Genomic DNA, 25,396 nt, shown 5'->3' with positions numbered 1-25,396 from the left:
GTTCCAGGAAGAACCATCAAGAACCCGCACTGCGCCAAGTGTGACGCCAATTCTGTCCTGTCCAAAGGTACACCACCAGAACCACAGAACAGCGCACAGCAGTACTACAGTACTTCACAGCAGTAAGTAGTAGTATTGGTAGTAACAGTACTTGCGTGTGTGTACAGAACGTCATCCAATCACTAAAGCCATCGATGGAACCAATCAGTGGTGGCAGAGTCCCAGCATCAAGAATGGACGACAGTTTCACTGGGTCACCATCACCCTGGACCTGAAACAGGTAACACAACACACTACACCCAATACACACAACAGATACACATAACAAATACACTACACAATACACACAACTGATACACTACACAATACACACAACACAATACACACAACAGACACACAACAGATACACAACACACAATGGTGAAGTTGTGGTTGTAGCATTAACCAGCTGATTAAACTCATATTTCATGTTTTTTTGTTCAGGTTTTTCAGGTCGCCTACATCATCATCAAGGCAGCCAACTCTCCCCGACCAGGTGAGACTTACCTGTCTCTCTCTCTCTACCTGTCTCTCTCTCTCTCTACCTGTCTCTCTCTCTCTCTGACCCATCTGTCTCTCTGACCTGTCTCTCTCTCTCTACCCGTCTCTCTCTCTCTACCTGTCTCTCTCTCTCTCTGACCTGTCTCTCTCTCTCTACCCGTCTCTCTCTCTCTACCTGTCTCTCTCTCTCTCTGACCTGTCTCTCTCTCTCTACCTGTCTCTCTCTCTCTCTACCCGTCTCTCTCTCTCTACCTGTCTCTCTCTCTCTCTGACCTGTCTCTCTCTCTCTGACCTGTCTCTCTCTATCTACCCGTCTCTCTCTCTCTCTACCTGTCTCTCTCTCTCTCTACCTGTCTCTCTCTCTCTACCTGTCTCTCTCTCTCTCTCTACCTGTCTCTCTCTCTCTCTGACCCATCTGTCTCTCTGACCTGTCTCTCTCTCTCTACCCGTCTCTCTCTCTCTACCTGTCTCTCTCTCTCTGACCTGTCTCTCTCTATCTACCCGTCTCTCTCTCTCTCTACCTGTCTCTCTCTCTCTGACCTGTCTCTCTCTCTCTGACCTGTCTGTCTCTAAGGTAACTGGATCCTGGAGCGTTCTCTGGACGGCGTGTCCTTTGACCCGTGGCAGTTTTATGCCATCAGTGACTCGGAGTGTTTGACTCGTTACAACATGACGCCCAGACTGGGACCTCCCACCTACCAGAGAGACACCGAGGTCATCTGCACCTCCTACTACTCCAGACTCAACCCGCTGGAGCACGGAGAGGTGAGACAGGCTGTCTGTCTGTACCTGTCTGGCTGTCTCTGTCTTTCTCTGACCTGTCTCTCGACCTGTCTGTCTCTCAGATCCACACCTCTCTGATTAACGGCCGACCCGGTGCTGATGATTTGACATCTGACCTCCTGAACTTCACGTCGGCTCGTTACATCAGACTGAGGCTTCAGCGAATCAGAACACTCAACGCCGACCTCATGACACTGAGTGCCAGCGACCCCCGTGACATCGACCCCATCGTGACCAGGAGGGTGAGACGGGCAGTGGGGGACAGACAGGTATGTGAGACTGTGACTGTGACTGACGTGTCTGTGTTGCTGTTCCTCTCAGTACTACTACTCAATCAAAGACATCTCTGTGGGAGGGATGTGTATCTGCTACGGACACGCCCAGAGCTGCCCGCTGGACCCCGTTACCCAGGTAACGCACACCTGTATGACTGAACACCTGTATGACTGAACACCTGTAGGAATGAACACGTGTAGGAATGAACACGTGTAGGAATGAACACGTGTAGGAATGAACACCTGTAACCTCTGAATGTGTGTGTGTGCGTGCAGAAGCTGCAGTGTAAATGCGAACACAACACCTGTGGGGAGAGCTGTAATGAGTGTTGCCGTGGTTACCATCAGCAGCCATGGCAGCCAGGTACCATCTCCGAGGGAAACACCTGTGAAAGTAAGAAAAACCAAGAAGACAGGAAAACAGAAACACCTTTGAACAAATCAGATGGACTGTTTCACCCGTCTCTCTCTCTACCTGTCTGTCTGTCAGAGTGTAACTGTCACAACAAGTCTCTGGACTGTTTCTTCAACCAAACCGTCTCTGATCTGTCGCTGAGTTTAAACTCTGACGGCGTTCGTCAAGGAGGTGGAGTTTGTATCGACTGTCAGAACAACACGGCCGGCATCAACTGTGAGACATGTAGGGACGGATACTACAGACCTGCTGAGGTACTGCAAAAAATACTACAACAAATACTGCAAAATACGACAGATTGTTATATTATTGTGTGTGTTGTGTGTCTCCAGGTGTCTCCATTGTCTGAGTCTCCCTGCTCTGAGTGTCGCTGTGATCTGAGAGGATCCAAGTCTTCAGTCTGCAGCAGAGATGACACACAGCCAGGTTGTTGTTGTTGTTGTTGTTTACAGTCTTACCGGCAGCAGTAAACATGTTGTGTTGCTCTGACTCTGTGTGTGTGTGTGTGTGTGTGTGTGTGTGTGTTCAGGTGTATCTGCAGGTCAGTGTGTGTGTCAAGAAGGGTTTGCAGGTCGACGGTGTGACCGTTGTGCGTTTGGATTCAGAGACTTTCCTTGGTGTGTTCGCTGCAAGTGTAACCTGTCAGGAAGCACCAACACTAACCCCTGCAGCCCGTGCACCTGTAAGGTACGTGACATCATCGTCTCACCTGGTCTCTGACGTCTCACCTGGTCTCTGACGTCTCACCTGTCCTCTGACGTCTCACCTGGTCTCTGACGTCTCACCTGTCCTCTGACGTCTCACCTGGTCTCTGACGTCTCACCTGGTCTTTCCTCCCCAGGTGAACGTGATGGGAGCTCACTGTGATCTGTGTAAACCAGGTTTCTACAACCTGCAGCTAAACAACCCTCTGGGCTGCACCGACTGTTTCTGTTTCGGTGTGTCTGACGTCTGTGAGAGCTCTGCCTGGTCCACAGTACAGGTAACACACACCTGTCCACAGGTAACACACACCTGTCCACAGGTAACACTGCAGTCTGTGGTCTGACTTCTGAGCTTGAGGATTGATGATGTTCTTTCTCTTCAGGTGGTTCATACAGATGCTTGGCTCCGCCCCTTTCACTCCCTCCACAACCACCTCGTTCTCCATGACAACGACCTCACCATTCCCAGCAACACCTCCTCTGGCTCCTCCCACCAACAGGTGCTGCAGTGGGCAGCACCTGACAGTTTCCTTGGCAACAAGGTCAGCCGCGATTTCAACATTTGGCCAAACAGAAAAACCTGTCTGGATGTAATTCAGTGTGATCAAGAGATATACAGCTCTGATTAGTGGAGCTATGACTCCTTCTGGACCTCCTGATTAGTGGTACTATGACTTCAGAGTCGTTGGGTTTCTGTTAGTGGGAGTTTGAATTCAGATGTTTTTAAACTAATGCAGACCATCTGTCTGTCTGCCTGTCTGTCTATCTGCCTGTCTGTCTATCTGCCTGTCTGCCTGTCTGTCTATCTGCCTGTCTGCCTGTCTGTCTAGCTGGTGTCCTATGAAGGTTTCCTGAACTACTCTGTTTTTTACGACGCCCCATTGGACAACGAGGACCGCTCTCTTCCCGCCCACTGTGACGTCATCATTGAGGTGAGAACTAACCCGTGTTCAGATCGTCATGTGTGTTGCATTGTGGGATTACTTACCACCTCTTCTCATTTCTTCGTTCCTAGCTGAGGAATCATTAGTTCGACCCTCTAAACCTCAGAACCAACAGATCTCCACAAAATGTCAGAACATAATGAAAAATGTGATTCAGAGTTTCCTCAAATGTCTCGTTTTGTCCAAAGACCTTCAGGTTCCTGTCCTGGAGGAACACATGAGCAGGTTCAAGTTTCCCATTGGAGACTACAGTCATGGCTGCCTACAACACCCACCATGTTTCTCTCTTGTTTCTAGGGCGACCGTCAGTCTCTTCGTCTCTCGCCTCCTCTCTTTCTCTTCCTGTCTCCGCTGGCTGAGCGACCTGTTGCCGTGGCGATGGTCCCGCAGAGATTCGTGGACCATCAGAAGGGAGTTCCTGTAACCCGTGACGACCTGCTGTCGGTCCTCGTTGGAGTTACGGCCTTGATGGTCCGAGTCCACCTGAACGCCTCTGCCGACGGGCCGATTCGGTGAGGAAAAGTAATCTGATTACACATAGTGGGGCTTCCTGGGTCCTTTGATGGAGGCAGAGCTGGAACACATCTGAGGCTGAGGTCCACAAGGTCCTGGTTCCTTCAGGATCCTCTAGGGGGTCTTGGTCCCTTCAGGAGATTCTGGTTCTTTCAGGATCCTCTAGGAGGTCCTGGTCCCTTGGTCTAGGACACATTAGGACCAGAACTAGATGTTTCTGTTGCTGCAGGTGGTGTAACATCTCCTCCTCTGTCTTTCAGACTCCACTCGATTTCTCTGGACGTTGCAGACTCTGGTTCGGTTTCTGGGGTTCCAGCGGTTGCCGTGGAGACGTGTGAATGTCCGTGGGGGTACAGCGGCACTTCCTGTGAGGTCAGTGTTAATCTGCTCGTTCAGTTTGTCTCAGGATCCTAAAGCAAAGTAGCAAAAAAGGACCACCGAGGGTTGGAGAAGGTCTGAAGTTCTTTCCTCCTGAAGAATCCAAGAAAAACAGGATGGCATCATCAAACCTCAGCTCCATCCGGAGTTCTGCTGTCACACAGGTGTTCTAAAGCTAGCAGGGTTCTAGCAGAATGCTAATTATTATAACTTCTTCAGCAATCAATAATCAATGAATTAGTATGGAGGGATTCCACTGATGCTGTTGGTTTAGTTCTCAGACTTCCATCTGTGATCCATGAACTCTGTAGTTCTGGTTGGAGGTCCCGAAGTAGAACATTAGTCTCTGTCATGGTGCCCACTGTTGCCCTAGAAGAGGCTCCACCTGCTGGAACAACCAGGAACTACAACTGATCTACATTTACTGACATCAGGACCTTCTCCTTCTTCATAGCTTGCCATTTTCTGTCTCGTCATTTTGTGTCTCATTTCGATCATTTTGTGTCTCGTTTTTGTCATTTTGTGTCTTGTTTTTGCCACTTTGTGTCTCATTTTGATCATTTTGTGTCTTGTTTTTCTTGTTTTGTGTCTCATTTTTGTTATTTTAGTCATTTTATGTCTCATTTTTGTCATTTTGTGTCTCGTTTTTGTTGATTTTGTCATTTTGTGTCCTGTTTTCATCTTCCCTTCAGTGACACATCTGCAAAACACGACATCTCAGCCAACATGTGACGCATCTGTGGTTGTATATGTTTGTGTGTTTTAGGCGTGTTCTCCTGGATTCTACAGAGTGGGTGGAGTCATGTTTGGAGGGAACTGCATGCAGTGTGAATGCAACGATCATGCCACCGAGTGCGACGCCAGTGGAGAGTGTGTGGTGAGTCTGAGTCAAGGACGTCCTCTGAAGTCACCACCATCGTGGTCACATGACAGCCAAACACAACATGTCATCTTGTGTCTTGTTTGTGTCTTTTTGTATCTCATTTTTATTATTTTTGTCATTTTGCATCTCGTTTTTGTCCTTTTGTGTCTCATTTTTGTTGTTTTGTGTCTTATTTTTGCCTTTTTCTCATCTTGTTTTGTTGTTTTCGTGTTTTGTCTCGCAGGGCTGCACACACAACACCACCGGCCCACACTGCAATGAATGTCTGCCTGGTTTCTATGGCGACGCCACCGAGGGGACGGCCCAGGACTGCCGCCTGTGTCCGTGTCCTCTGACCCTGCAGTCCAACAGGTTGGTGTCCAGCTACCTCAGTCCACCTGAATGAAGCGTCTCAGTGCAGAGACTGACCACCCTGTGTCCTCAGGTTCAGTCCCACCTGTGTGCTGGACACGTCTGGACAGGTGTCATGTGACCAGTGTCAGGACGGATACACCGGGAACACCTGTGAGAGGTGAGCGCGACATACAGGCGCACCTGCCAACGAGGGACAGGTGGACCGAGGTTAACGGCTGTGTCTGTCTCCAGGTGTGCCAGTGGTTTCTATGGTAACCCCCAGGTTGTGGGCGGAGCCTGCGTTCGCTGCGAGTGTAACGGGAACGTGGACGTCAGTGAGCCGGGACACTGTGACACCATCACTGGGGAGTGTCTGCATTGCCTCGACAACACAGCAGGGGCACACTGTGAGGTCTGTCGGCCCGGTTACTATGGCGATGCCGTGCACAACAAGGACTGTAAAGGTGAGTCACACACTTGCTGATAGCTCCGTGCTGCTAGCCTGTAGCGCTGGACGCTCCGCACATGCTCAGTACGTCCACACAGGGACAGCTGATTGGTCGGTTTGACAAGAGAAGAAATACTTTAACACACACACACTCTTGTGTCACAAAGGAATGTTGATCTTTGCAAATCGGCTTGAATTCTTGCAGCATTACTCTGTCACATGACTGTGTGTAAAGAAGAAGAATGTGCTTTATTGTCACGATACAGAGTTTAACAAAATTGCTATCACATACTGATGGGGGAAGCTGCCATGCAAGGCACTAACCACGGCTCATCAGGAGCAGGTAGAGGTTTGGTGTCTTGCTCAGGGACACCTTAATATGAGCTCTCTAGGCCAGGTATGGAACCAGTGACCCTCTGGTTGCAAGACGGCCACTCTACCCACTGACACATGCCCCAGTTGTGTTACCTGTGTGTGTGTGTGTGTGTGTGTGTGTGAACTGATCAGATCTGAGTGGTCTTTGGTGGGTGGGGTCTATCGATGACATCACTCTCACTGTGGGCGTGGCTTTCTCCAACAGAGTGTGGCTGTGATGTTAGCGGGGCCATCTCTAGTTTTTGTGATGTCACATCCGGTCAGTGTTTGTGCAGAGAGAACGTGACGGGACGCACCTGTGGGCGCTGCCAGGTGAGACACACACACACACACACACACACACACACACACACACTGTTGTTTGTTTACTAGTTTGTTTACTTGTTTGTTTACCAGTTGTTTGTTTAATAGTTGTTTGTTTACTTGTTTGTTTACTAGTTGTTTGTTCACTAGTTTTCTGTTTGTGTTTGTTTTCCAGTCGGGGTTCTTCGGGCTGCAGAGTGGGCGTGGCTGTCAGCCCTGCCGCTGCAGCCAGTTGGGATCTATCTCTGAGTCATGTGATGAGGAGGGGCGGTGCCAGTGTGTGGAGGGCGTGGCCGGAGACAGGTGTGACCGCTGTAGCCGTGGTTACTATGGTTTCCGTGGCAGCGGCTGCAAAGGTAAGAAAACAGAGTGACTGACTGCTGGTTGGTCGACTGTCTCATCTCTGATTGGTCGCCCTCTGCTGTCCTCCCAGCATGCACCTGTGAACACACCAGAGGGAACTGTGACCCTGAGAGTGGAGAGTGTATCTGCCCCGCCCACACAGTGGGACACACCTGTGACAGGTGTGAGACAGATCACTGGGGTCACGACTCCATCACAGGCTGTAAGGTAAGTACACACACTAATACACACACACACACACACACACACACACACACACACACACACATGTATCACGTCTCACCTGTCATCTCTCCAGCCCTGTAATTGCAGTGCAGCAGGAAGCTCCGCCCCCCAGTGTGATCTGACCAATGGGCAGTGTCTGTGCAGAGAGGGCTTCTCTGGCAGGTCATGTGACCGCTGTGCCCTTGGTTACTATGGTTACCCAGCATGCTCAGCGTGCGGCTGCGACCCGGCGGGAACTGACCAGACGTTCTGCAACACGACGCTGGGAGTGTGTGGCTGTCGACACACCGGGGAGTGTGTGTGCAAGGTAGCGTGTGTGTTAGCGTGTCCAGACTGAGCATCAAACGTCTCATCAGAAGTCTGCTGCTGTTGGCTGGAACTGATGTCGTCTCCTCATCCGGGAGATGTTCTTCTATCTCCATGTTTCCTCTCTACTCTGCTCATCATCTATAGAAGATGATTCTCCATGCTGGATGGATCTCCTTCAACCTGCTCCTCTGTTCTCTGTTTCTGAGCCATGCTGCATTTTTCACTCATTTTTGAATCATTGTCCAAAAGGATTCAAAAATTGACAAAAATTACTCAACAATTGTACAAAATGATTTAAAAACTGTACAAAAAATTAAAAATTGTCCAAAATTACTATTTTTTTCAAAAAATGTTCAAAATTAATCAAAAATTGTCAAAATGACTCAATGTCCAAAATTATTCAAAAATTGTTCACAAGAACTCAGAATTGTCAAAAACTGACTCAGAAGGGGTCCGGGTTAGTGACTGAAAACAAGCTGGAAATGGCTCAAATCGAATTTAACAAACATTTGACCATTTGGAGTCATTATTTGGGTCATTGTGGAGACTTTTTGGTCCGGTCTCTGCAGACTTGTCCTCTCTACTCTGCTCATCATGTATAGATGTTTCTCCATCTTGGATGGATCTCCACCACTCTGTCCTTTACCCACTGATCCAGAGTGTGTGTTTCCATGTGTGTGTTCAGGCCGGTGTGTCGGGCCGTCGCTGTGAGGAGTGTGTCTCTGGTCGGTTGGGTTTGTCTGCTGAGAATCCAGACGGCTGCTCTCGGTGCTTCTGTTCAGGACTGAGCTCAGACTGTGAGGAACAGGGAGGACTGACCAGAGTACCTGTAAGTACAAATACTGCTGCTCTACACGTATGTACACACAGTACACAGCAACAGCGTGTACACAACATCACTTCATGTCCATTGATACTAACCTGCATCCTCTCAGTAATCAGATTACCTCTGTCTCTGGAATCAGATTACTCACTACAGGTTACATTCAGGCTCCACAGCAGGAACTCAAAGTGAGGTTCTTTGGTTTCTCAGAACAGCTCTGATTAGTGGAACTATGAATCCTTCTAGACCTCCTGATTAGTGGAACTATGACTCCTTCTAGACCTCCTGATTAGTGGAACTATGACTCCTTCTAGACCTCCTGATTAGTTGAACTATCACAGCTGAATTTTATGAAAGTCTTTCTGAAGTGTTTGTTTTTGATAATGGTTCTTAGGATCGTTGAGGTAACATCAGACAGAGATGGACTCACCCTCCACCTGTTTCTCTCCACAGGTAACCCTGTCTGACTCTCCTGGTCTCCTGTCATTGGTCAGCCAGTCCAACCTGCAAGGTGTTGTGTCTGGAGTTTACCAGCAGGGCGGCGACATGCTGCTGGACACTCGTCAGCTCAACAGCAGCAGCCTGTCTGGTCCTCTGTACTGGAGGCTGCCTGCTCAGTTTGAAGGAGACCAGGTATGGTATAAGCCCCGCCCACTGACAGGTGGTCTGACCGACACCGCTCCAGGTTGTGTAGTTGTGTAACTGTGTGCTGTTGTGTAGCTGCTGTCGTACGGAGGCCTGTTGTCGTACTCCGTCACCTTCTACGCTGAGGACGGGTCAGGACTGTCCAATCTGGAGCCTCAGGTGCTGATGAGGGGCGGGGCTCTGAGGAAGCTGGTCATCTACACCGACATGGTCGCCCCTGGCAACGGCATCAGGACTCAGCATGACATCAGGCTGACAGAGGTACAACCGCAAGAAATCATGGGAAACAGAGGAGAGGTGTCTAAGGCTGAAGTTTACTAGTGTGTGTGTGTGTGTGTGTGTGTGTGTGTGTGTGTGTGTGTGTGTGTGTGTGTGTGTGTGTGTGTGTGTGTGTGTGTGTGTGTGTGTGTGTGTGTGTGTGTGTGTGTGTGTGTGTGTGTGTGTTGCAGCACCAGTGGAAGTACTTTAACTCGGTTTCTCTGACGGCGGTGAGTCACAGCGACTTCCTGTCCGTCCTCAGTAACGTCCAGTACGTCATCATCAAGGCTTCATACGGGACCAGACTGCAGCAGAGCAGGTACACACACACACACACACACACACACACACACACACACACACACACACACACACACACACACACTGTGTACATACACACACACACACACACTGTACAGTTTACTTATCATCACTTTAAATACATAAGTACACACTAGTACTCTCAGTACTCTCAGTATCTAGTGCTGAGGAGGACACTCGATGATGTCGTAGCAGCTGTGACATCACAGCTCTGTTGTTTCGTTCAGGATCGCTAACATCACAATGGAGACGGCAGTGGAGGCGGAGTTAGGGGAGGAGTCAGAGGGTGTCCCTGGGGGCGTGGCCAGACTGATCGAGTCGTGCGTCTGTCCACCTGGTTACAGTGGACTGTCCTGTCAGGTGAGCAGCAGGGTCACCTGTTTACAGCTCTAAATGTGTGGGCAACAGAAAGCTGCCGCTGGCCAATCAAAACACAGAAACTGTTGTTGCCAGGTAGATAACCCGTCTCTATCTCTGCAGGAGTGTGCAGCAGGTTACTTCCGTCAGCATCAGTCTGAGCTGTCCTCTCACAGTCAGAGGTCCATGTCAGTTCATCCCTGTGTTCCATGTCGCTGCAACAACCACAGTGAGAGCTGCAACACAGAGACTGGGGACTGTCAGGTAAAATGCTAACACATGCTAAGACATTGCTAACACATGTTCACTCATGGAGACTCCCAGGTAACACGCTAACACATGCTAACCGTGCTAACACATGCTAGCACATGTTCACTCATGGAGACTGTGAGGTAACATACTAACTCATGCTAACACGTGTTTACACATGATGTGCAACACAAGTTAACATATGCTAACAAATGGTAATAATGCTAACACGTGCTAATGCGAACAGATGATAATGAGTGCCAACAGATGCTAACATGTGCTAATGCTAACCATTGATAGTTAGTGCTAACAGATACTAACATGTGCTAACATAAATTCAGTCATGCTAACAAATAGTAATGAGCATTAGAACATGCTAATATGTCGCAACACTTGCTAATGCATGCTAACTCATGCTAACAAAATCTAATGAATGCTAACATATGCCAACATATGCTAACACATGTTCACTATTGCTAACAAATGTAAGGAGCGCTAATGCAGGCTAACATGTGCTAATACATATTTATTAATGCTTGCAAATGTAATGAGTGCTAACATGCTAATTTTGTACATAGAGTAGTAGAAGCTTTTGACTGCAGATTAAAGGCGTTTGATTGGTGCAGGACTGTCAGCATCACACCAGTGGGCGGAGCTGTGAGCTGTGTGCCCCGGGGTATCATGGGAACGTCAGCGGCTCCATCAGCGACTGCTCACTGTGTGCCTGCCCCCTGCAGGACAACAGGTAACCTGCAGCTGCTCCTAACACCTCTGTTATGTTTATTTTCTGTAATGACCCATGCTTCCTGTACTTCCTGTATTGAACTGTACTTCCTGTCCCAGTTTCAGTCCCACCTGTGTGTCTGAGGGAGTGTTTGGTGATTTCCGCTGCACTGCCTGTCAGACCGGCTACGAAGGCAGATACTGTGAGAGGTGAGAACCTGCTGGAGACCTTCAGGAGGCATGAAGGAGGACAGAAATGTCTTCTGTCAGTAGGACTAGAACTGAGCTAATGGTGTCTCCTCAGACTTCCATGGAGGTTCTTAGTCATCCAGGTTCTGGTAGAAAACAGCTGGAAATTCTAGAAGAGGTTTCTAGAAATGTTTCTAGAAGCTTCTACCAGAACCTCCAGCTGCTTCCTCCTGGAGCTCCTACATCTCCTCATCCTGTAGATGTTTGGTTTTATTTCACCCTTCCTGACTGCTCGAGGCAGTTCTTCTCATTGGATGTCTCCATCTCGCGCAAGCGCAGGTCGAGCATTAATATCAACAAAGTCATGTGTGACCCCGGATGACCCGTGGCAGGTATAACTACCGGTGTCATCCGGGCACTCATTCCCTTGACTCTTCTCGCTTACGCAGGTCACCTGCTGATAGCAGGAGCTAATAATAGCATTTGAGGAAAGGGTTGTCGCCGGTAGCCTCGAGACTGCAAGTCGGAGTCGCGAGCTGTTCACCCTCCAGAGGCTGCAACAAGTTTCCCGTTTCAGGAAGGAGCGGCGTTAGCCTGGCGTGGACGACCGATAAGAGCGTGCAAAGCTCGGCATCGACTGTCTTAAGAGGTCAGCGAAGGTAGAGTTCTTGCTGCCTGTTCTACCAGACCATATTAGTACAGCTTCTACTTAGTTAGCAGGGGCTAGGCGCTACCAAGAGCGTGTTCGTTCCATGTAGCCGCCTCAATCGGAGCTAACGCTTGGCGTGTCGACACAAGTTAGCTCGCTGCCCCTAACCGAGACCAGTGATGGCCACGCTCCGCTGCCCCCTCACTGAAGCTTGTATTACACGTTTACCATAGTGCTTTCGCTAGCGTTGACTGTTGTTGTGCTGATACCAGTGACGGCCGTGCTCTCGCTGCCCTCTCACTGACGCTTGTGAGTGTTACACAGCTGGCGTAGTGCTCTCGCTAGTGCTTGCTGTTGTTGTACAGATACCAGTGACGGCCATGCTCTCGCTGCCCTCTCACTGAAGCTTGTGTGTGTTAAGCAGCTAGCACAGTGCTCTTGATTGTACTGATCGGTGTTGTGTGTGTTGCGCAGTAACATAGTGCTCTCCCTGGTTCAGACAGTTAGTGCTCCGACAGGCGCGTGCACGCTTGCTATCGGCTCCCTCGGCCGTAGTGCCGGTGACAGCCGCGCTCTCGCTCCCCCCTCACTGAAGCACATAATTATTACACAGCTAACGTAGTGACTCTCACTGGTGCTAGCTGTTTGTGACTTCCTGTAGCTGCACCATGCTAAGCTCCCATTTCTGTGCTACCTGTATGGCCCCCCTTCACCCTGAGGACGGCCACGATCTCTGCCCCTCGTGTCTGGGTATCGAACATCTGAGGGAAGGTTTATCAGAGGACTCGTGTATGAATTGTAGCTTCATGCCACGCACATTGAGGGCTGCTAGACTGTCGGAGGTGGAATGCTTAGTGGGGGAAACAGGCCCCCCTCAGTCAGTGGTCCCATCTCTTTCTCAGCCAGGCCAGTCTCGGCGGAAGGCGTCGGAGGCTCTGGGTGGCCCCTCATGTAGGAAGAAGGCTAGGGCGGACACGCTGTCTACTAAGGTAGATCAGCTGTCTAGCGAGTTGGCCGAGATGAAGTCACTCCTCCTGTCTCTGCGCCCTACTGTTAGGGAGAGGGGAAGCATTGGGACTCCCCCAATGCCGGAGCTGGCCCCAGAAGAGGACATTATTTCTGTGGCGGCTTCGGCTGCGCTTTTCTTTTTTTTTTTTTTTTTTCTTTGTCTGCATTTATTCTCATTGTTTAACTCCATGAAAGGGGTGTCAACACTTTATGAGATTAATGCATATTTTAGTCTTGCAGCCAAATATCTTATTATTTAGTGCATGCGTGTGACCATCACCAGCCCTCCCTGAAAGCTAAGCTGACACTTTTTATTACATTACCCTGTTTAAGAGCCAGGGAGGGCAGTGCTACACCTCAGTGGTGATGTGAGGGGAAACAAAGGGGTGGACAGGACAAGAGGGGATGGACAGGGACAGGGTCCAGCAAGCAATGCTATTACATCTGAAGAATATCAGGTGTTGTGTTATTCCCAACTAATAATTACCCATCAATAAGACAAACAAGCAAACACATACACAAGAGAACAGAAAACCAAACAAACAATAAATAAATAAATAAATGAAAGAATAATTAATAATTATTCGGCTGCGCTTTTCAATGATGAGGACGGTGGGGAGGGGCCCTCCCACGCCTTTGGATCGGGTTCCCGTTCGTCAGCCCGCGGATCGGTGAGGGGGTCCGAGGATGACTCAGTGGGGTCGATAAGTCGTATGGCCCTGGCTAGATTGCACCTGGACTCGTAGCAGCCTGACCAGCCTCCTGCAAGCGGCTTTTTCAGACGCGCCTCAGCTCCAGCTAGCTTTTCGATTCCTCCCTCCAGGGAATACCTGAGGGAGCTGCAGGCCTGCTGGAGGGACTTGAAGGCTCTCTCACGGTTGACGTCTGATGGACGCATTCTGGCAGCCATGCAGGATGCGGCTAAATTTGGTCTGAGCCGCATGCCATCTGTTGAATCTGCTATTGCCTCTCTTATTGTCCCCCCAGACGAGGCTCTGAGACCTGAGGCCAGGTGCCCCCGGCAGCAGTGCAGGGTCAGTGATGACCTGCTGTCCAGGACATATGACACAGCAGCACGCATGGGCCGTATTGGTAATTCCCTCTCCCACCTCATGCTGGCCCTGTCGGCTTCCCTGCAACAGACGACTGCGGACGCATTCACTACCAGCCTGAGCGACGCCTCATTGCAGGCTTTTGCCCTTATGTCCCGGGAACTGGGGCGCCTTATGTCCACTTTAGTCCAGACCCGCCGCCAAGTATGGCTGGCTCAGTCACCCCTGTCAGAGACATGCCGGAGGACCCTCCGTGCAGTCCCAGTGGAACCTGGGGAGCTGTTTGGCTCGGCGGCAGTCCAGCTTCTGGAGCAGATGGTGCAAGCCGACCAGACCAGGCGGCAAGCCCTGAGAACTGCCACCTGGGACATGCCGCCTTCCAGAAGGCCTGGGGGTCCAGCGGGTGTTTCCCGGGAGCGCTCCCAACCACCGTCTCAACCTTCCCATTATAGAGGGCCTCAACGCCCCACTGGGGGATGAGCCCGCTTTCGGCATGGCCCCACTGATTTACCCCGAGATCATCATGCCTCGGAACCCTCATGGCGCCCCCCCAAGGCCCCAGGAGACAGGGGGCGCAGGAACTGAGGCCTCGGGGCCGGCGGTCGGTCTTTTCTCCCAGCAGCAGCTCCGCTGCTGGGCAGCCTGTACTTCAGACCCCTGGGTCTTGTCCACACTGGCCCAGGGTTACAGGCTTCAATTCCGACGCCGGCCCCCAACCTCCAGCCGGGTCAGGATGACTGTCATCATTGACCCGGCGAAGACTTAAGCCCTGGTCTAGGAGTTGTCCACCCTCCTGTCCAAGGGTGCCATCGAGCCAGTGGACCCCCTCTCCAGGCCCAAGGGGTTCTACTCGACCTATTTTCTGTAAGCAAGAAAAGTGGTGGATTTCGCCCTGTCCTAGATCTCAGGGGACTGAACTGGTTTTTAAAGACGCTGCGATTCCACATGTTGAGCACAAAGGATGTTCTTCATACTGTTGCCAAGGGGGAGTGGTTCACTTCAGTGGACCTGAAGGACGCTTATTTCCACATTCCGATCGCACCTTGCCACAGGCGGTTCCTGCGTTTTGCATTCAGGGGCCACCACTTCCAGTTCACAGTACTTCCGTTTGAGCTGTCTTTGTCCCCACGGGTGTTCACGCGCTGCATCGCTGTGGCCCTTTCACCCCTGCAGTCCCGAGGCATGAAGATCATGACATATCTGGATGACTGGCTGATCTGCGCACCATCCCGTTCTTGGGCAGTCCAGGACACAGCCGTCCTCCTCTCGCACATGGCACAGTTGGGACTCAGGGTGAACAGAGAGAAGAGCTCTCTGTCTCCTTCCCAGAGTACAACCTTCATCGGGCTAGCTCTGGATTCTGTCATTATGAGGGCCCGCCCATCACAGCAACGGGTGGACGACATCCTAGGCCTCCTGCTTTGGTTTCGAAGAGGGGCAGCACTGCCTTACAGCCTTTACCTCCGCCTTCTGGGCAAACTGACAGCCACATCTGCTGTCGTGCCTCTGGGCCTACGGTCGGTACGCCCCCTGCAAAGGTGTCTGAACAGCTTTCACCTAGATGCCAGGTGGCACAGGTGCAAGAAGCTCAGGGTGTCATAGGGCTGCCTGAGGGCCCTGTCACCATGGAGAAGCAGGGCCTATATGGTACAGGGTGTCTCCCTGGGTGCCATCTCATTTCGTTGGGAGACAGTGACTACCAATGCCTGCCTTTCAGGTTGGGGGGCTGTCTGGCAGGGCAGGATGGCTCAGGGACAGTGGTCAGCCCGGGAGAGCCAGGAGCATGTCAATGTGCTGGAGCTGCGAGCCGTGCACCTAGCGCTCAGGACTTTCATGCCATACCTCAGCAGGAAGCACGTGCTGATACGGTCGGACAACGTCTCTGCCGTGTTTCACATAAACCACCAGGGGGGTACCAGGTCAGCCCGTATGCTGCCGGTGTCGCAGGATCTGCTGCGATGGGCAGCCCCCTGCCTGACCAGCCTCCGAGCCATGTATCTGCCGGGGGAGCAGAACCAGGTCGCAGATTTCCTCTCCCATCAGAGGCTCCTTCCGGGAGAATGGCGGCTTCATCCAGGGGTGGTACAGACCATATGGAGCATATTCGGAGAGGCGGAGGTGGACCTCTTTGCCTCACGCGAGACAGCCCAATGCCCCCTTTGGTTCTCACTGAGGGAGGAAAGCAATCCTTTGGGAGAGGACGCTCTGGCTCACGAGTGGCCGGGAGGACTTCTCTATGCCTTTCCGCCCTTTCCCCTGATATAGCCAACACTACTCAGGGTGCTCCATTAGGAGCACCAACTCCTCTTAGTGGCCCCGTTCTGGCCTGCCAGAACTTGGTTTCTGATGCTGCGCAGACTCTGTCGCGGGACACCCTGGTGCCTCCCCGACAGGAAGGATCTTCTGTCCCAACTGGAAGGTCGGATCTGGCATCCCTGCCCCAGCCGCCTTCAACTGTGGGTATGACCGCTGGGGGGCCGGACCCCATGCTGAGCTGCTGCATAGAGCCTGTCAGGGCAACGATCCTGCAGGCCAGAGCCCCGTCAACGCGGCTGCAGTATGCAAACAGGTGGAAGTTGTTCTCGAACTGGTGTTGGAGTCGTGGTCTTGACCCAGTTAGCTGCTCTTTCCCAGCGGTTCTGGAGTTTCTTCAGTCTCTATTGGACAAGGGTCATTCTCTCTCAACCCTGAAGGTGTATACTGCAGCTATTTCCTCCAGGCATGTGGCAGTGGACGGCCACACAATTGGGTGTCACAGGCTCGTGTCCCTCTTCTTGAGGGGAGCCGCGGAGGACTCCAGCCTGGGATCTGCCCATAGTGTTGGATGCCCTATGCGGGCCTCCCTTTGAGCCGCTTGACCGGGCAGAACTTAAATGGCTGTCGGTGAAGACGACTTTTCTCCTTGCCATGACAACAGCGAAGTGGGTAGGAGAGCTACATGCCTTGTCAGTGAGCAACTCCTGTCTGAGGTGGAACTCAGATGGCTCGGGTGTAACTCTGTGGCCAAATATGGCATTTCTGCCAAAGGCGCTGGCACACTCACACCTCAATAGACCCATTCAGCTGGCTCAGTTTGACCCCCAGCTGGAAGAGGTGGACGTACGGCGGGAACAGCTTTGTCCAGTGCGGGCCTTAAGGGCATATCTGGATGCCACTGTCCACATACGGAGGTCGGAGGATCTCTTCGTGTGTCATAGTGGTGCCAAGAAGGGTAGCGCTCTCTCCAAACAGCGCCTATCCAACTGGATCGTCGAGGCCATTTCACGTGCGTACGAGTTGGCAGGCGAGACCTTACCATCTGGAGTGAAGTGCCATTCCACTAGAAGCGTATCTGCTTCATGGGCATTGTTTAGAGGGGTGCCTGTGGAGGATATATGTGCAGCAGCCTCGTGGGCAGTGCCGAACACATTCACGAAGTACTACAGAGTCAACGTGGCCACCCCCATCCACTCAGGGTGGTCCTTCAGCCGGGTTCCTCTGCTTCATCTTAAGGAGGAGGTGCCCTGGATTCCTCGTGACACTGTTGGTATGAGTCATCCAGTGAGAAGAACTGCCTCTGGCAGTCAGGAAGGGTGAAATAAAACAAAGGTTACGCATGTAACCACGGTTTTATGAACCCTTGATGACTGCCAGAGTTCTCAGTCGCTCGGAACCCCCAAGTCGCGAAAAGACTCTGTGGGAATGAGTGCCCGGACGACACCGGTAGTTATACCTGCCACGAGTCGTCCGGGGTCACACGTGACTTTGTTGATATTAATACTCAACCTGCGCTTGTGCGAGATGGAGACATCCAGTGAGAAGAACTGCCTCTGGCAGTCATCCAGGGTTCATAAAACCGTGGTTACATGCGTAACCTTCGTTTTCCTGCCTGTGGTTCAGCCTCTCTGGATGTTTGCAGATGATGTGTTCAAGGACCGTCGGACAGTTGTTGTTCAGGATTCAGATGATAAGTTAATAAACCTGTCATCCCGCAGGTGTTCTGTTGGTTACTATGGAAACCCCTTGGTGTCGGGAGGCGTGTGCCAACGCTGTAGCTGCAGTGGGCGGGGCTCCCTCCACCCTCAGTGTGATGTTCTGACTGGACAGTGTGAGTGTCGGCCGGGCAACACGGGAAGGTCATGTGACCAGTGTGACGACAAGCACGTCCTGCAGGGGGCAGAGTGTGTGTGTGAGTACAACTACACACACTAACACACAGTAACACACAGATACATAAACTAACACACATACACTGTACACACACAGCAACATACAGTGTAATATCAGTAGCATGTCCTCAGAAGCCATGTTTCCTCCTCCAGCCTGTGATGATGACTGTACCGGTGTTCTCCTGGATGACCTTAACAAACTGAACCACCTCCACCTGTCTGTCAACCTCAGCGGTGTTGCCATGGCGACATACCGGCAGCTGGCGTTGCTGCTCAATCAGAGCAGAGACCTGCAGGTAGAGACACATCCACCGTCACACTGAGCACGCTCCGTTCTGTCAGCTCACCTGTTACCTGTTCTCTGTCCAGGTGAGGCTGTCAGAGAACAGCTCCATCACGGTTCACCTGTCCAGAGCGGAGGACAACCTACATCACTTGACCTCTGACATCAGCGCTGTGCTGAAGCAGGTAGACACACCTGAACACCTGTACATACTGCTGTGGAACCTGAATTTAATCCATGAAATCTGAGCTGTGGTTTGCTGGTTGTCATGACAACAGACATAATATTAGTCTAATTCCATTATTTTATATTCTGTATTTATTTTTATTCGTTATAATGTAAACAACCTAGGTTGATCTGTACACAGACGTGATAAATACAGTGTCCATTTTTCTGCATCCTGATTGGACAGGTCAGTCGTCTATCTGATGACCTGGTGGAAGTGGGCGTGTCCACCAACAGCAGCTTTTCCCAGGGTGCACTGCTGCTGGAGAGCATCGGCAGCCTGCAAGACAGCATTCAGGGTAAAACACTGACCAAGTATGACATCACTGAAGTATCATAGTGACATCATGACAAGCAGAAAATGTTGCAATAAATGCTGACGTGTGATTGGTCCAGTCCTGCAGAGGGAGGCGGGGCATCTGAATCAGAGCATGGACGATGAGCTTGACTCAGCCAATCAAACGCGTCTGCTGCAGGAGGTGATGTCACTGTTGGAGACCATCAGAGCTGTCAATCTAACGGCTGCAATGGCAACAGCCAATCAAGAGCTCAGGTGAGTTTAACAAACACATTTCAGTAAACAAGCAAAAAAAACAAACCAACAGGTTGCCGTGGTAACGCTCTCTCCCTGTCTGCAGCCTGTCAGAGTCTCTCATCCAATCGCTGCAGCAGGACCTCCTGTCCAGCAGGGCGGCGCTGGACAACAGGCTCCGCCCCCTCTCTACCGCCATGACTGTTGCCATGGCAACACTGAACCACGCAGAGACACACCTGAACAGCGCTGCACAACAAAACACAGAAACACACACTCTGCTGGACAGCACACACATTCTGCTATACCAGTATGAGGTGAACACACACACCCACACACACATACAGACAGGTGATACTTAAACCTATTTTTATACATCGTGATTCCTGTCTGTCTGTCTACCTGTCTGTCTTTCAGTCTGCCCACCAGAACCTGTCTGCTGTGTTTCTGTCTGTGGACGGACTGATGGAGGACAGTCAGCTGCACCTGGAGGATGCCATTGGTCTGACAGAAGATTTAACCAACAGCAGCGCAGTAAGCAGGCCTTCAACAGAGTGTAATACCTCACCTGACCAGCAGGTGGCTTCATGTTAATTAGTGTAATACCTCACCTGACCAGCAGATGGCTTCATGTTAATTAGTGTAATACCTCACCTGACCAGCAGGTGGCTTCATGTTAATTAGTGTAATACCTCACCTGACCAGCAGGTGGCTTCATGTTAATTAGTGTAATACCTCACCTGACCAGCAGATGGCTTCATGTTAATTAGTGTAATACCTCACCTGACCAGCAGGTGGCTTCATGTTAATTAGTGTAATACCTCACCTGACCAGCAGGTGGCTTCATGTTAATTAGTGTAATACCTCACCTGACCAGCAGGTGGCTTCATGTTAATTAGTGTAATACCTCACCTGACCAGCAGGTGGCTTCATGTTAATTAGTGTAATACCTCACCTGACCAGCAGATGGCTTCATGTTAATTAGTGTAATACCTCACCTGACCAGCAGGTGGCTTCATGTTAATTAGTGTAATACCTCACCTGACCAGCAGGTGGCTTCATGTTAATTAGTGTAATACCTCACCTGACCAGCAGGTGGAGGTGTTGGACAGCCAGTTGGATCAGTGGCGCCCCCTGCTGAGGAGACAGGTGGATGATTTGGTGGTTGGACTGAAGCAGACAGATGCTCTGGAGAATGTTTATCGCGCAGAGAACCACGCCCACCTTTTACAAAGCCACGCCCACTCCCTGTACAGGTAATTGTGTGTGTGCGTGTGTGTAGATAAATGTGTGTATTTCTGTGTTGCTAAAATCTAAACTCTTCTCTCAGCTCGCTGGCAGTGGTGTGTAATACGTCCCAGAACGGCAGCCAATTGGTTGAGCTGGACAGTGACATCACTGAGCAGGTTTACTCCGCCCAGCTGATGGCGTGGACCGCCCTGGAGTCCGCCTCACACGCCGCCAACATGGTACTCAACCCACCTGTATGTCAGATCAGATCCAGATGAACCATTTTAGACTCACTAACCTACCTGTGTGTGTGTGTGTGTGTGTGTGTGTGTGTGTGTGTGTGTGTGTGTGTGTGTGTGTGTGTGTGTGTGGCAGAGCGTCCAATCAGAGCAGACACTGGCGGAGGAGGGCGGGGCCAAACTGAACATGAGCTGTGCTGTGTTGGAGGACAGTCGAGGGATCGGTGCAGCAGCTGAAGGTGAGTTTAACCCTGGTGTCGTCCTGTGGATCAAATGGGCCTGTCTGAAAATGTGGAGAAAAATATATGTTCACAGTGAAACTTTTGATGTCTACATTTTCAACATTTTTGAGAAATCTTTGAACATTTTTTGGTGAAAAAAAGAAATATAAAAAAATGTTTCTTCAGAGCATTCACAGAAATAAAAGTAAGTAGATGCTTCGGAGTGAGGACAGCATAAATATATTTTCATTTTTTGAGTCCTTTCACTACTAAAAATATGTATTCTTTGTTCAAGTCTTTATAGTTCATTATATTTTCTTTGAGGGCTAAATTTGATGAACCCTCCTGTTGTCCTCAAAAAATATTGTTTCCTTGTCTGAAAAAATCTAAAAATTCAGCAAAAAATTCTCCAAATTTAGAAAAATTTGCAAAACCTTCAGGAAGAAAATTCCAATAATTCCTTAAAAGTTTTACTTTTAAAAAAATCCCCCAAATATGGCAAGAAAATTATTATAAATATTTTCAAAAAATTAGTAAAAATCTTTAAAAAAAAATCCTAAAAATTTCTAAAGTGATTCCATATATACACACGTGGACAAAATTGTTGGTACCCCTCAGTTAAAGAAGGAAAAACCCACAATTCTCACTGAAATCACTTGAAACTCACAAAAGTAACAATAAATAAAAATTTATTGAAAATTAAATAATCAAAAACAGCCATCACTTTTGAATTGTTGATTAACATAATTATTTAAAAAAACAAACTAATGAAACAGGCCTGGACAAAAATGATGGTACCTCTATAAAAGATTGAAAACTATTTGACCAGAGTGACATGATTAACTCAGGTGTGTCATTTAATTGACATCACAGGTGTTTCCAAACTCATAATCAGTCAGTCTGCCTATTTAAAGGGAGACAAGTAGTCACCCTGCTGTTTGGTGAAAAGGTGTGTACCACACTGAACATGGACAACAGAAAGCGAAGGAGAGAATTGTCCCAGGACATCCGAAAAAAAATGATAGACAAACATCTTAAAGGTAAAGGCTATAAGACCATCTCTAAACAGTTTGAAGTTCCTGTGACAACAGTGGCTCATATTATTCAGAAGTTCAAGACCCACGGGACAGTAGCCAACCTCCCTGGACGTGGCCGCAAGAGGAAAATTGATGACAAATTGAAGATACGGATCGTTGGAATTGTATCCAAAGAGCCCAGAGCAACCTCCAAAGAAATTAAAGGTGAACTCCAAGGCCAAGGTACATCAGTGTCAGATCGCACCATTCGTCGTTGTTTGAGCCAAAGTGGACTTCATGGGAGACGACCAAGGAGGACACCACTGCTGAAAAAAACTCATAAAAAAGCCAGACTGGAATTTGCAAAAATGCATGTTGACAAGCCACAAAGCTTCTGGGAGAATGTCCTTTGGACAGATGAGACCAAACTGGAGCTTTTTGGTAAGGCACATCAACTCTATGTTCATAGACTCAAAAACCAAGCATACGAAGAAAAGAACACTGTCCCTACGGTGAAACATGGAGGAGGCTCAGTAATGTTTTGGGGCTGCTTTGCTGCATCTGGCACAGGGTGTCTTGAAAGTGTGCAAGGTACGATGAAATCTGAAGACTATCAAGGCATTCTGGAGAGAAATGTGCTGCCTCGTGTCAGAAAGCTTGGTCTCAGTCGCAGGTCATGGGTCTTCCAACAGGACAACGATCCAAAACACACAGCCAAAAACACCCAAGAATGGCTGAGAGAAAAGCGTTGGAGTATTCTAAAGTGGCCTTCTATGAGCCCAGATCTGAATCCCATTGAACATATGTGGAAGGAGCTGAAACATGCCATTTGGAGAAGACACCCATCAAACCTGAGACAACTGGAGCTGTTTGCTCATGAGGAGTGGGCCAAAATACCTGTTGACAGCTGCAGAACGCTCATTGACAAATACAGAAATTGTTTAATTGCAGTGATTGCCTCAAAAGGTTGTGCAACAAAATATTAAGTTATGGGTACCATCATTTTTGTCCAGCCCTATTTCATTAGTTTTTTTTTTTAATAATTATGTTAATCAACAATTCAAAAGTGATGGCTGATTTTGATTATTTAATTTTCAATAAATTTTTATTTATTGTTACTTTTGTGAGTTTCAAGTGATTTCAGTGAGAATTGTGGGTTTTTCCTTCTTTAACTGAGGGGTACCAACAATTTTGTCCACGTGTGTATCAATAAAACTTCTAATATTTTCGTTAAGAACATTCACATAAAAATCAACTAAAATGCAGTAAAATTCGCTGCATTTTGGTTGATTTTGAAACATTTTTAACATTTCTTTTTTTCCACCAAAAAATGTTCAAAGATTTCCCAAAAATGGTGAAAATGTGGATATCAGAAGTTTCACTGTGAAATTTATTTTTTACATTTTCAAACTTTAAAGTGGGACAGCTCTGGTAGTTATTTGGTTTCACGTCACCGGCCAAATATAACGACACTGTGGGCCAGAGTTTGGCACCTGTCCTGTAGAGTCTCAACAAGAACTCTCTCCACACACCTGTACAACCAGAGTTCTGATTCGCTGACGGGATGTTGCAGCTCTCTGCAGTTAGACGCTAGGCTAATGGGCGGGGCTTGTTCTTCTACCATGTCTGTGGCAGGAACCACATCTGGCAGATGTCTGACCTCCATGTCAGAGCAGCTGAAGAACAGGTTCTAGCAAACTTCTCCAGTTCAGAAACCTGACTTCATTCTCTCCTCCACAGACCTACAGCTGAAGGTTTCCATGGTGACCAGCAGGTTGCAATTGGTCAGAGACGGTGTCGGTAACTCCAGTCTCCTTCTCCATCAGCCAATCAGAGAGCTGCACAGCCTGTCTACTGGTGAGTCAACTGGAACCCTGGTCCTGGATCACCTCACAGTAATCTGATTACTGTGATCTGATTACTGTGAGGGACGGTCCAGCCTGATCTCCAGGAGGCGTCCTACCATCGACCCTCTGATCCTCTGAATCTGGTTGTGTTCTTCCAGGTTGGTCCGTGCCGTTGCAACGGGCTAAGGTCCAGACTGCAGCGCTCCAGTCCGGCCTGCGGGGGGCGCTGCAGCGGCTGCAGACACTCACACAGCAGCTGAATGACTCTTCTTCTGTGGTGGAGAACACCAACGCCACCGTGAGGGAGACCAACCAGCTGGTGGCTAACACTTATTCTACAGGTGAGCCGGAACGTTCCTGAGTCAGACAGATGTTAGAACCACCTGAGGAACCTGCCTTAGAGGGACTAGAACGTAGGTCAGTTGTTTTGAGAACATCAGAAACCAGCCTTAGAGGGACTAGAACGTAGGTCGGTTGTTTTGAGAACATCAGGAACCTGCCTTAGAGGGACTAGAACGTAGGTCGGTTGTTTTGAGAACATCAGAAACCAGCCTTAGAGGGACTAGAACGTAGGTCGGTTGTTTTGAGAACATCAGAAACCTGCCTTAGAGGGACTAGAACGTAGGTCGGTTGTTATGAAAACATCAGGAACCTGCCTTAGAGGGACTAGAACGTAGGTCGGTTGTTATGAGAACATCAGGAACCTGCCTTAGAGGGACTAGAACGTAGGTCGGTTGTTATGAGAACATCAGGAACCTGCCTTAGAGGGACTAGAACGTAGGTCGGTTGTTTTGAGAACATCAGGAACCAGCCTTAGAGGGACTAGAACGTAGGTCGGTTGTTTTGAGAACATCAGGAACCTGCCTTAGAGGGACTAGAACGTAGGTCGGTTGTTTTGAGAACATCAGGAACCTGCCTTAGAGGGACTAGAACGTAGGTCGGTTGTTTTGAGAACATCAGAAACCTGCCTTAGAGGGACTAGAACGTAGGTCGGTTGTTATGAGAACATCAGGAACCTGCCTTAGAGGGACTAGAACGTAGGTCGGTTGTTTTGAGAACATCAGGAACCAGCCTTAGAGGGACTAGAACGTAGGTCGGTTGTTTTGAGAACATCAGGAACCAGCCTTAGGGGACTAGAACGTAGGTCGGTTGTTATGAGAACATCAGGAACCAGCCTTAGAGGGACTAGAACGTAGGTCGGTTGTTTTGAGAACATCAGGAACCTGCCTTAGAGGGACTAGAACGTAGGTCGGTTGTTTTGAGAACATCAGAAACCTGCCTTAGAGGGACTAGAACGTAGGTCGGTTGTTTTGAGAACATCAGAAACCTGCCTTAGAGGGACTAGAACGTAGGTCGGTTGTTATGAGAACATCAGGAACCTGCCTTAGAGGGACTAGAACGTAGGTCGGTTGTTTTGAGAACATCAGGAACCAGCCTTAGAGGGACTAGAACGTAGGTCGGTTGTTATGAGAACATCAGGAACCTGCCTTAGAGGGACTAGAACGTAGGTCGGTTGTTTTGAGAACATCAGGAACCTGCCTTAGAGGGACTAGAACGTAGGTCGGTTGTTTTGAGAACATCAGAAACCTG

The 25,396-nt window shown here is 49.5% G+C and overlaps 1 protein-coding gene across 1 annotated transcript in view; it reads left to right on the top strand.

Moving 5' to 3' along the window:
- Positions 1 to 25,396, top strand: part of lama1 (laminin, alpha 1) — a 51,742-nt gene that overhangs the window by 4,727 nt on the left and 21,619 nt on the right. Inside the window, 43 exon segments of the mRNA XM_051940197.1 lie at positions 1 to 67; positions 168 to 280; positions 484 to 535; positions 1,115 to 1,305; positions 1,386 to 1,565; positions 1,645 to 1,734; positions 1,875 to 1,992; positions 2,089 to 2,267; positions 2,346 to 2,439; positions 2,543 to 2,700; positions 2,855 to 2,995; positions 3,101 to 3,259; positions 3,548 to 3,649; positions 3,959 to 4,173; positions 4,435 to 4,546; positions 5,319 to 5,429; positions 5,659 to 5,786; positions 5,860 to 5,946; positions 6,021 to 6,232; positions 6,797 to 6,903; positions 7,070 to 7,250; positions 7,328 to 7,464; positions 7,556 to 7,789; positions 8,477 to 8,620; positions 9,068 to 9,247; positions 9,335 to 9,520; positions 9,709 to 9,836; positions 10,066 to 10,198; positions 10,319 to 10,459; positions 11,071 to 11,189; positions 11,288 to 11,377; positions 18,040 to 18,233; positions 18,367 to 18,509; positions 18,583 to 18,681; positions 18,909 to 19,020; positions 19,118 to 19,274; positions 19,360 to 19,570; positions 19,671 to 19,787; positions 20,346 to 20,509; positions 20,584 to 20,722; positions 20,859 to 20,961; positions 23,700 to 23,816; positions 23,965 to 24,147. The exon segment at positions 1 to 67 is cut by the window's left edge and continues 104 nt beyond it. Of these exon segments, the coding sequence (XP_051796157.1) occupies positions 1 to 67; positions 168 to 280; positions 484 to 535; positions 1,115 to 1,305; positions 1,386 to 1,565; positions 1,645 to 1,734; positions 1,875 to 1,992; positions 2,089 to 2,267; positions 2,346 to 2,439; positions 2,543 to 2,700; positions 2,855 to 2,995; positions 3,101 to 3,259; positions 3,548 to 3,649; positions 3,959 to 4,173; positions 4,435 to 4,546; positions 5,319 to 5,429; positions 5,659 to 5,786; positions 5,860 to 5,946; positions 6,021 to 6,232; positions 6,797 to 6,903; positions 7,070 to 7,250; positions 7,328 to 7,464; positions 7,556 to 7,789; positions 8,477 to 8,620; positions 9,068 to 9,247; positions 9,335 to 9,520; positions 9,709 to 9,836; positions 10,066 to 10,198; positions 10,319 to 10,459; positions 11,071 to 11,189; positions 11,288 to 11,377; positions 18,040 to 18,233; positions 18,367 to 18,509; positions 18,583 to 18,681; positions 18,909 to 19,020; positions 19,118 to 19,274; positions 19,360 to 19,570; positions 19,671 to 19,787; positions 20,346 to 20,509; positions 20,584 to 20,722; positions 20,859 to 20,961; positions 23,700 to 23,816; positions 23,965 to 24,147 (6,028 nt within the window).

Source organism: Acanthochromis polyacanthus, chromosome 20, assembly GCF_021347895.1.
Source record: "Acanthochromis polyacanthus isolate Apoly-LR-REF ecotype Palm Island chromosome 20, KAUST_Apoly_ChrSc, whole genome shotgun sequence".
NCBI lineage: Eukaryota > Metazoa > Chordata > Actinopteri > Pomacentridae > Acanthochromis > Acanthochromis polyacanthus.
The sequence above is the reverse complement of the archived record's forward strand: the minus strand, read 5'-3'. Positions and strand labels throughout refer to the sequence as shown.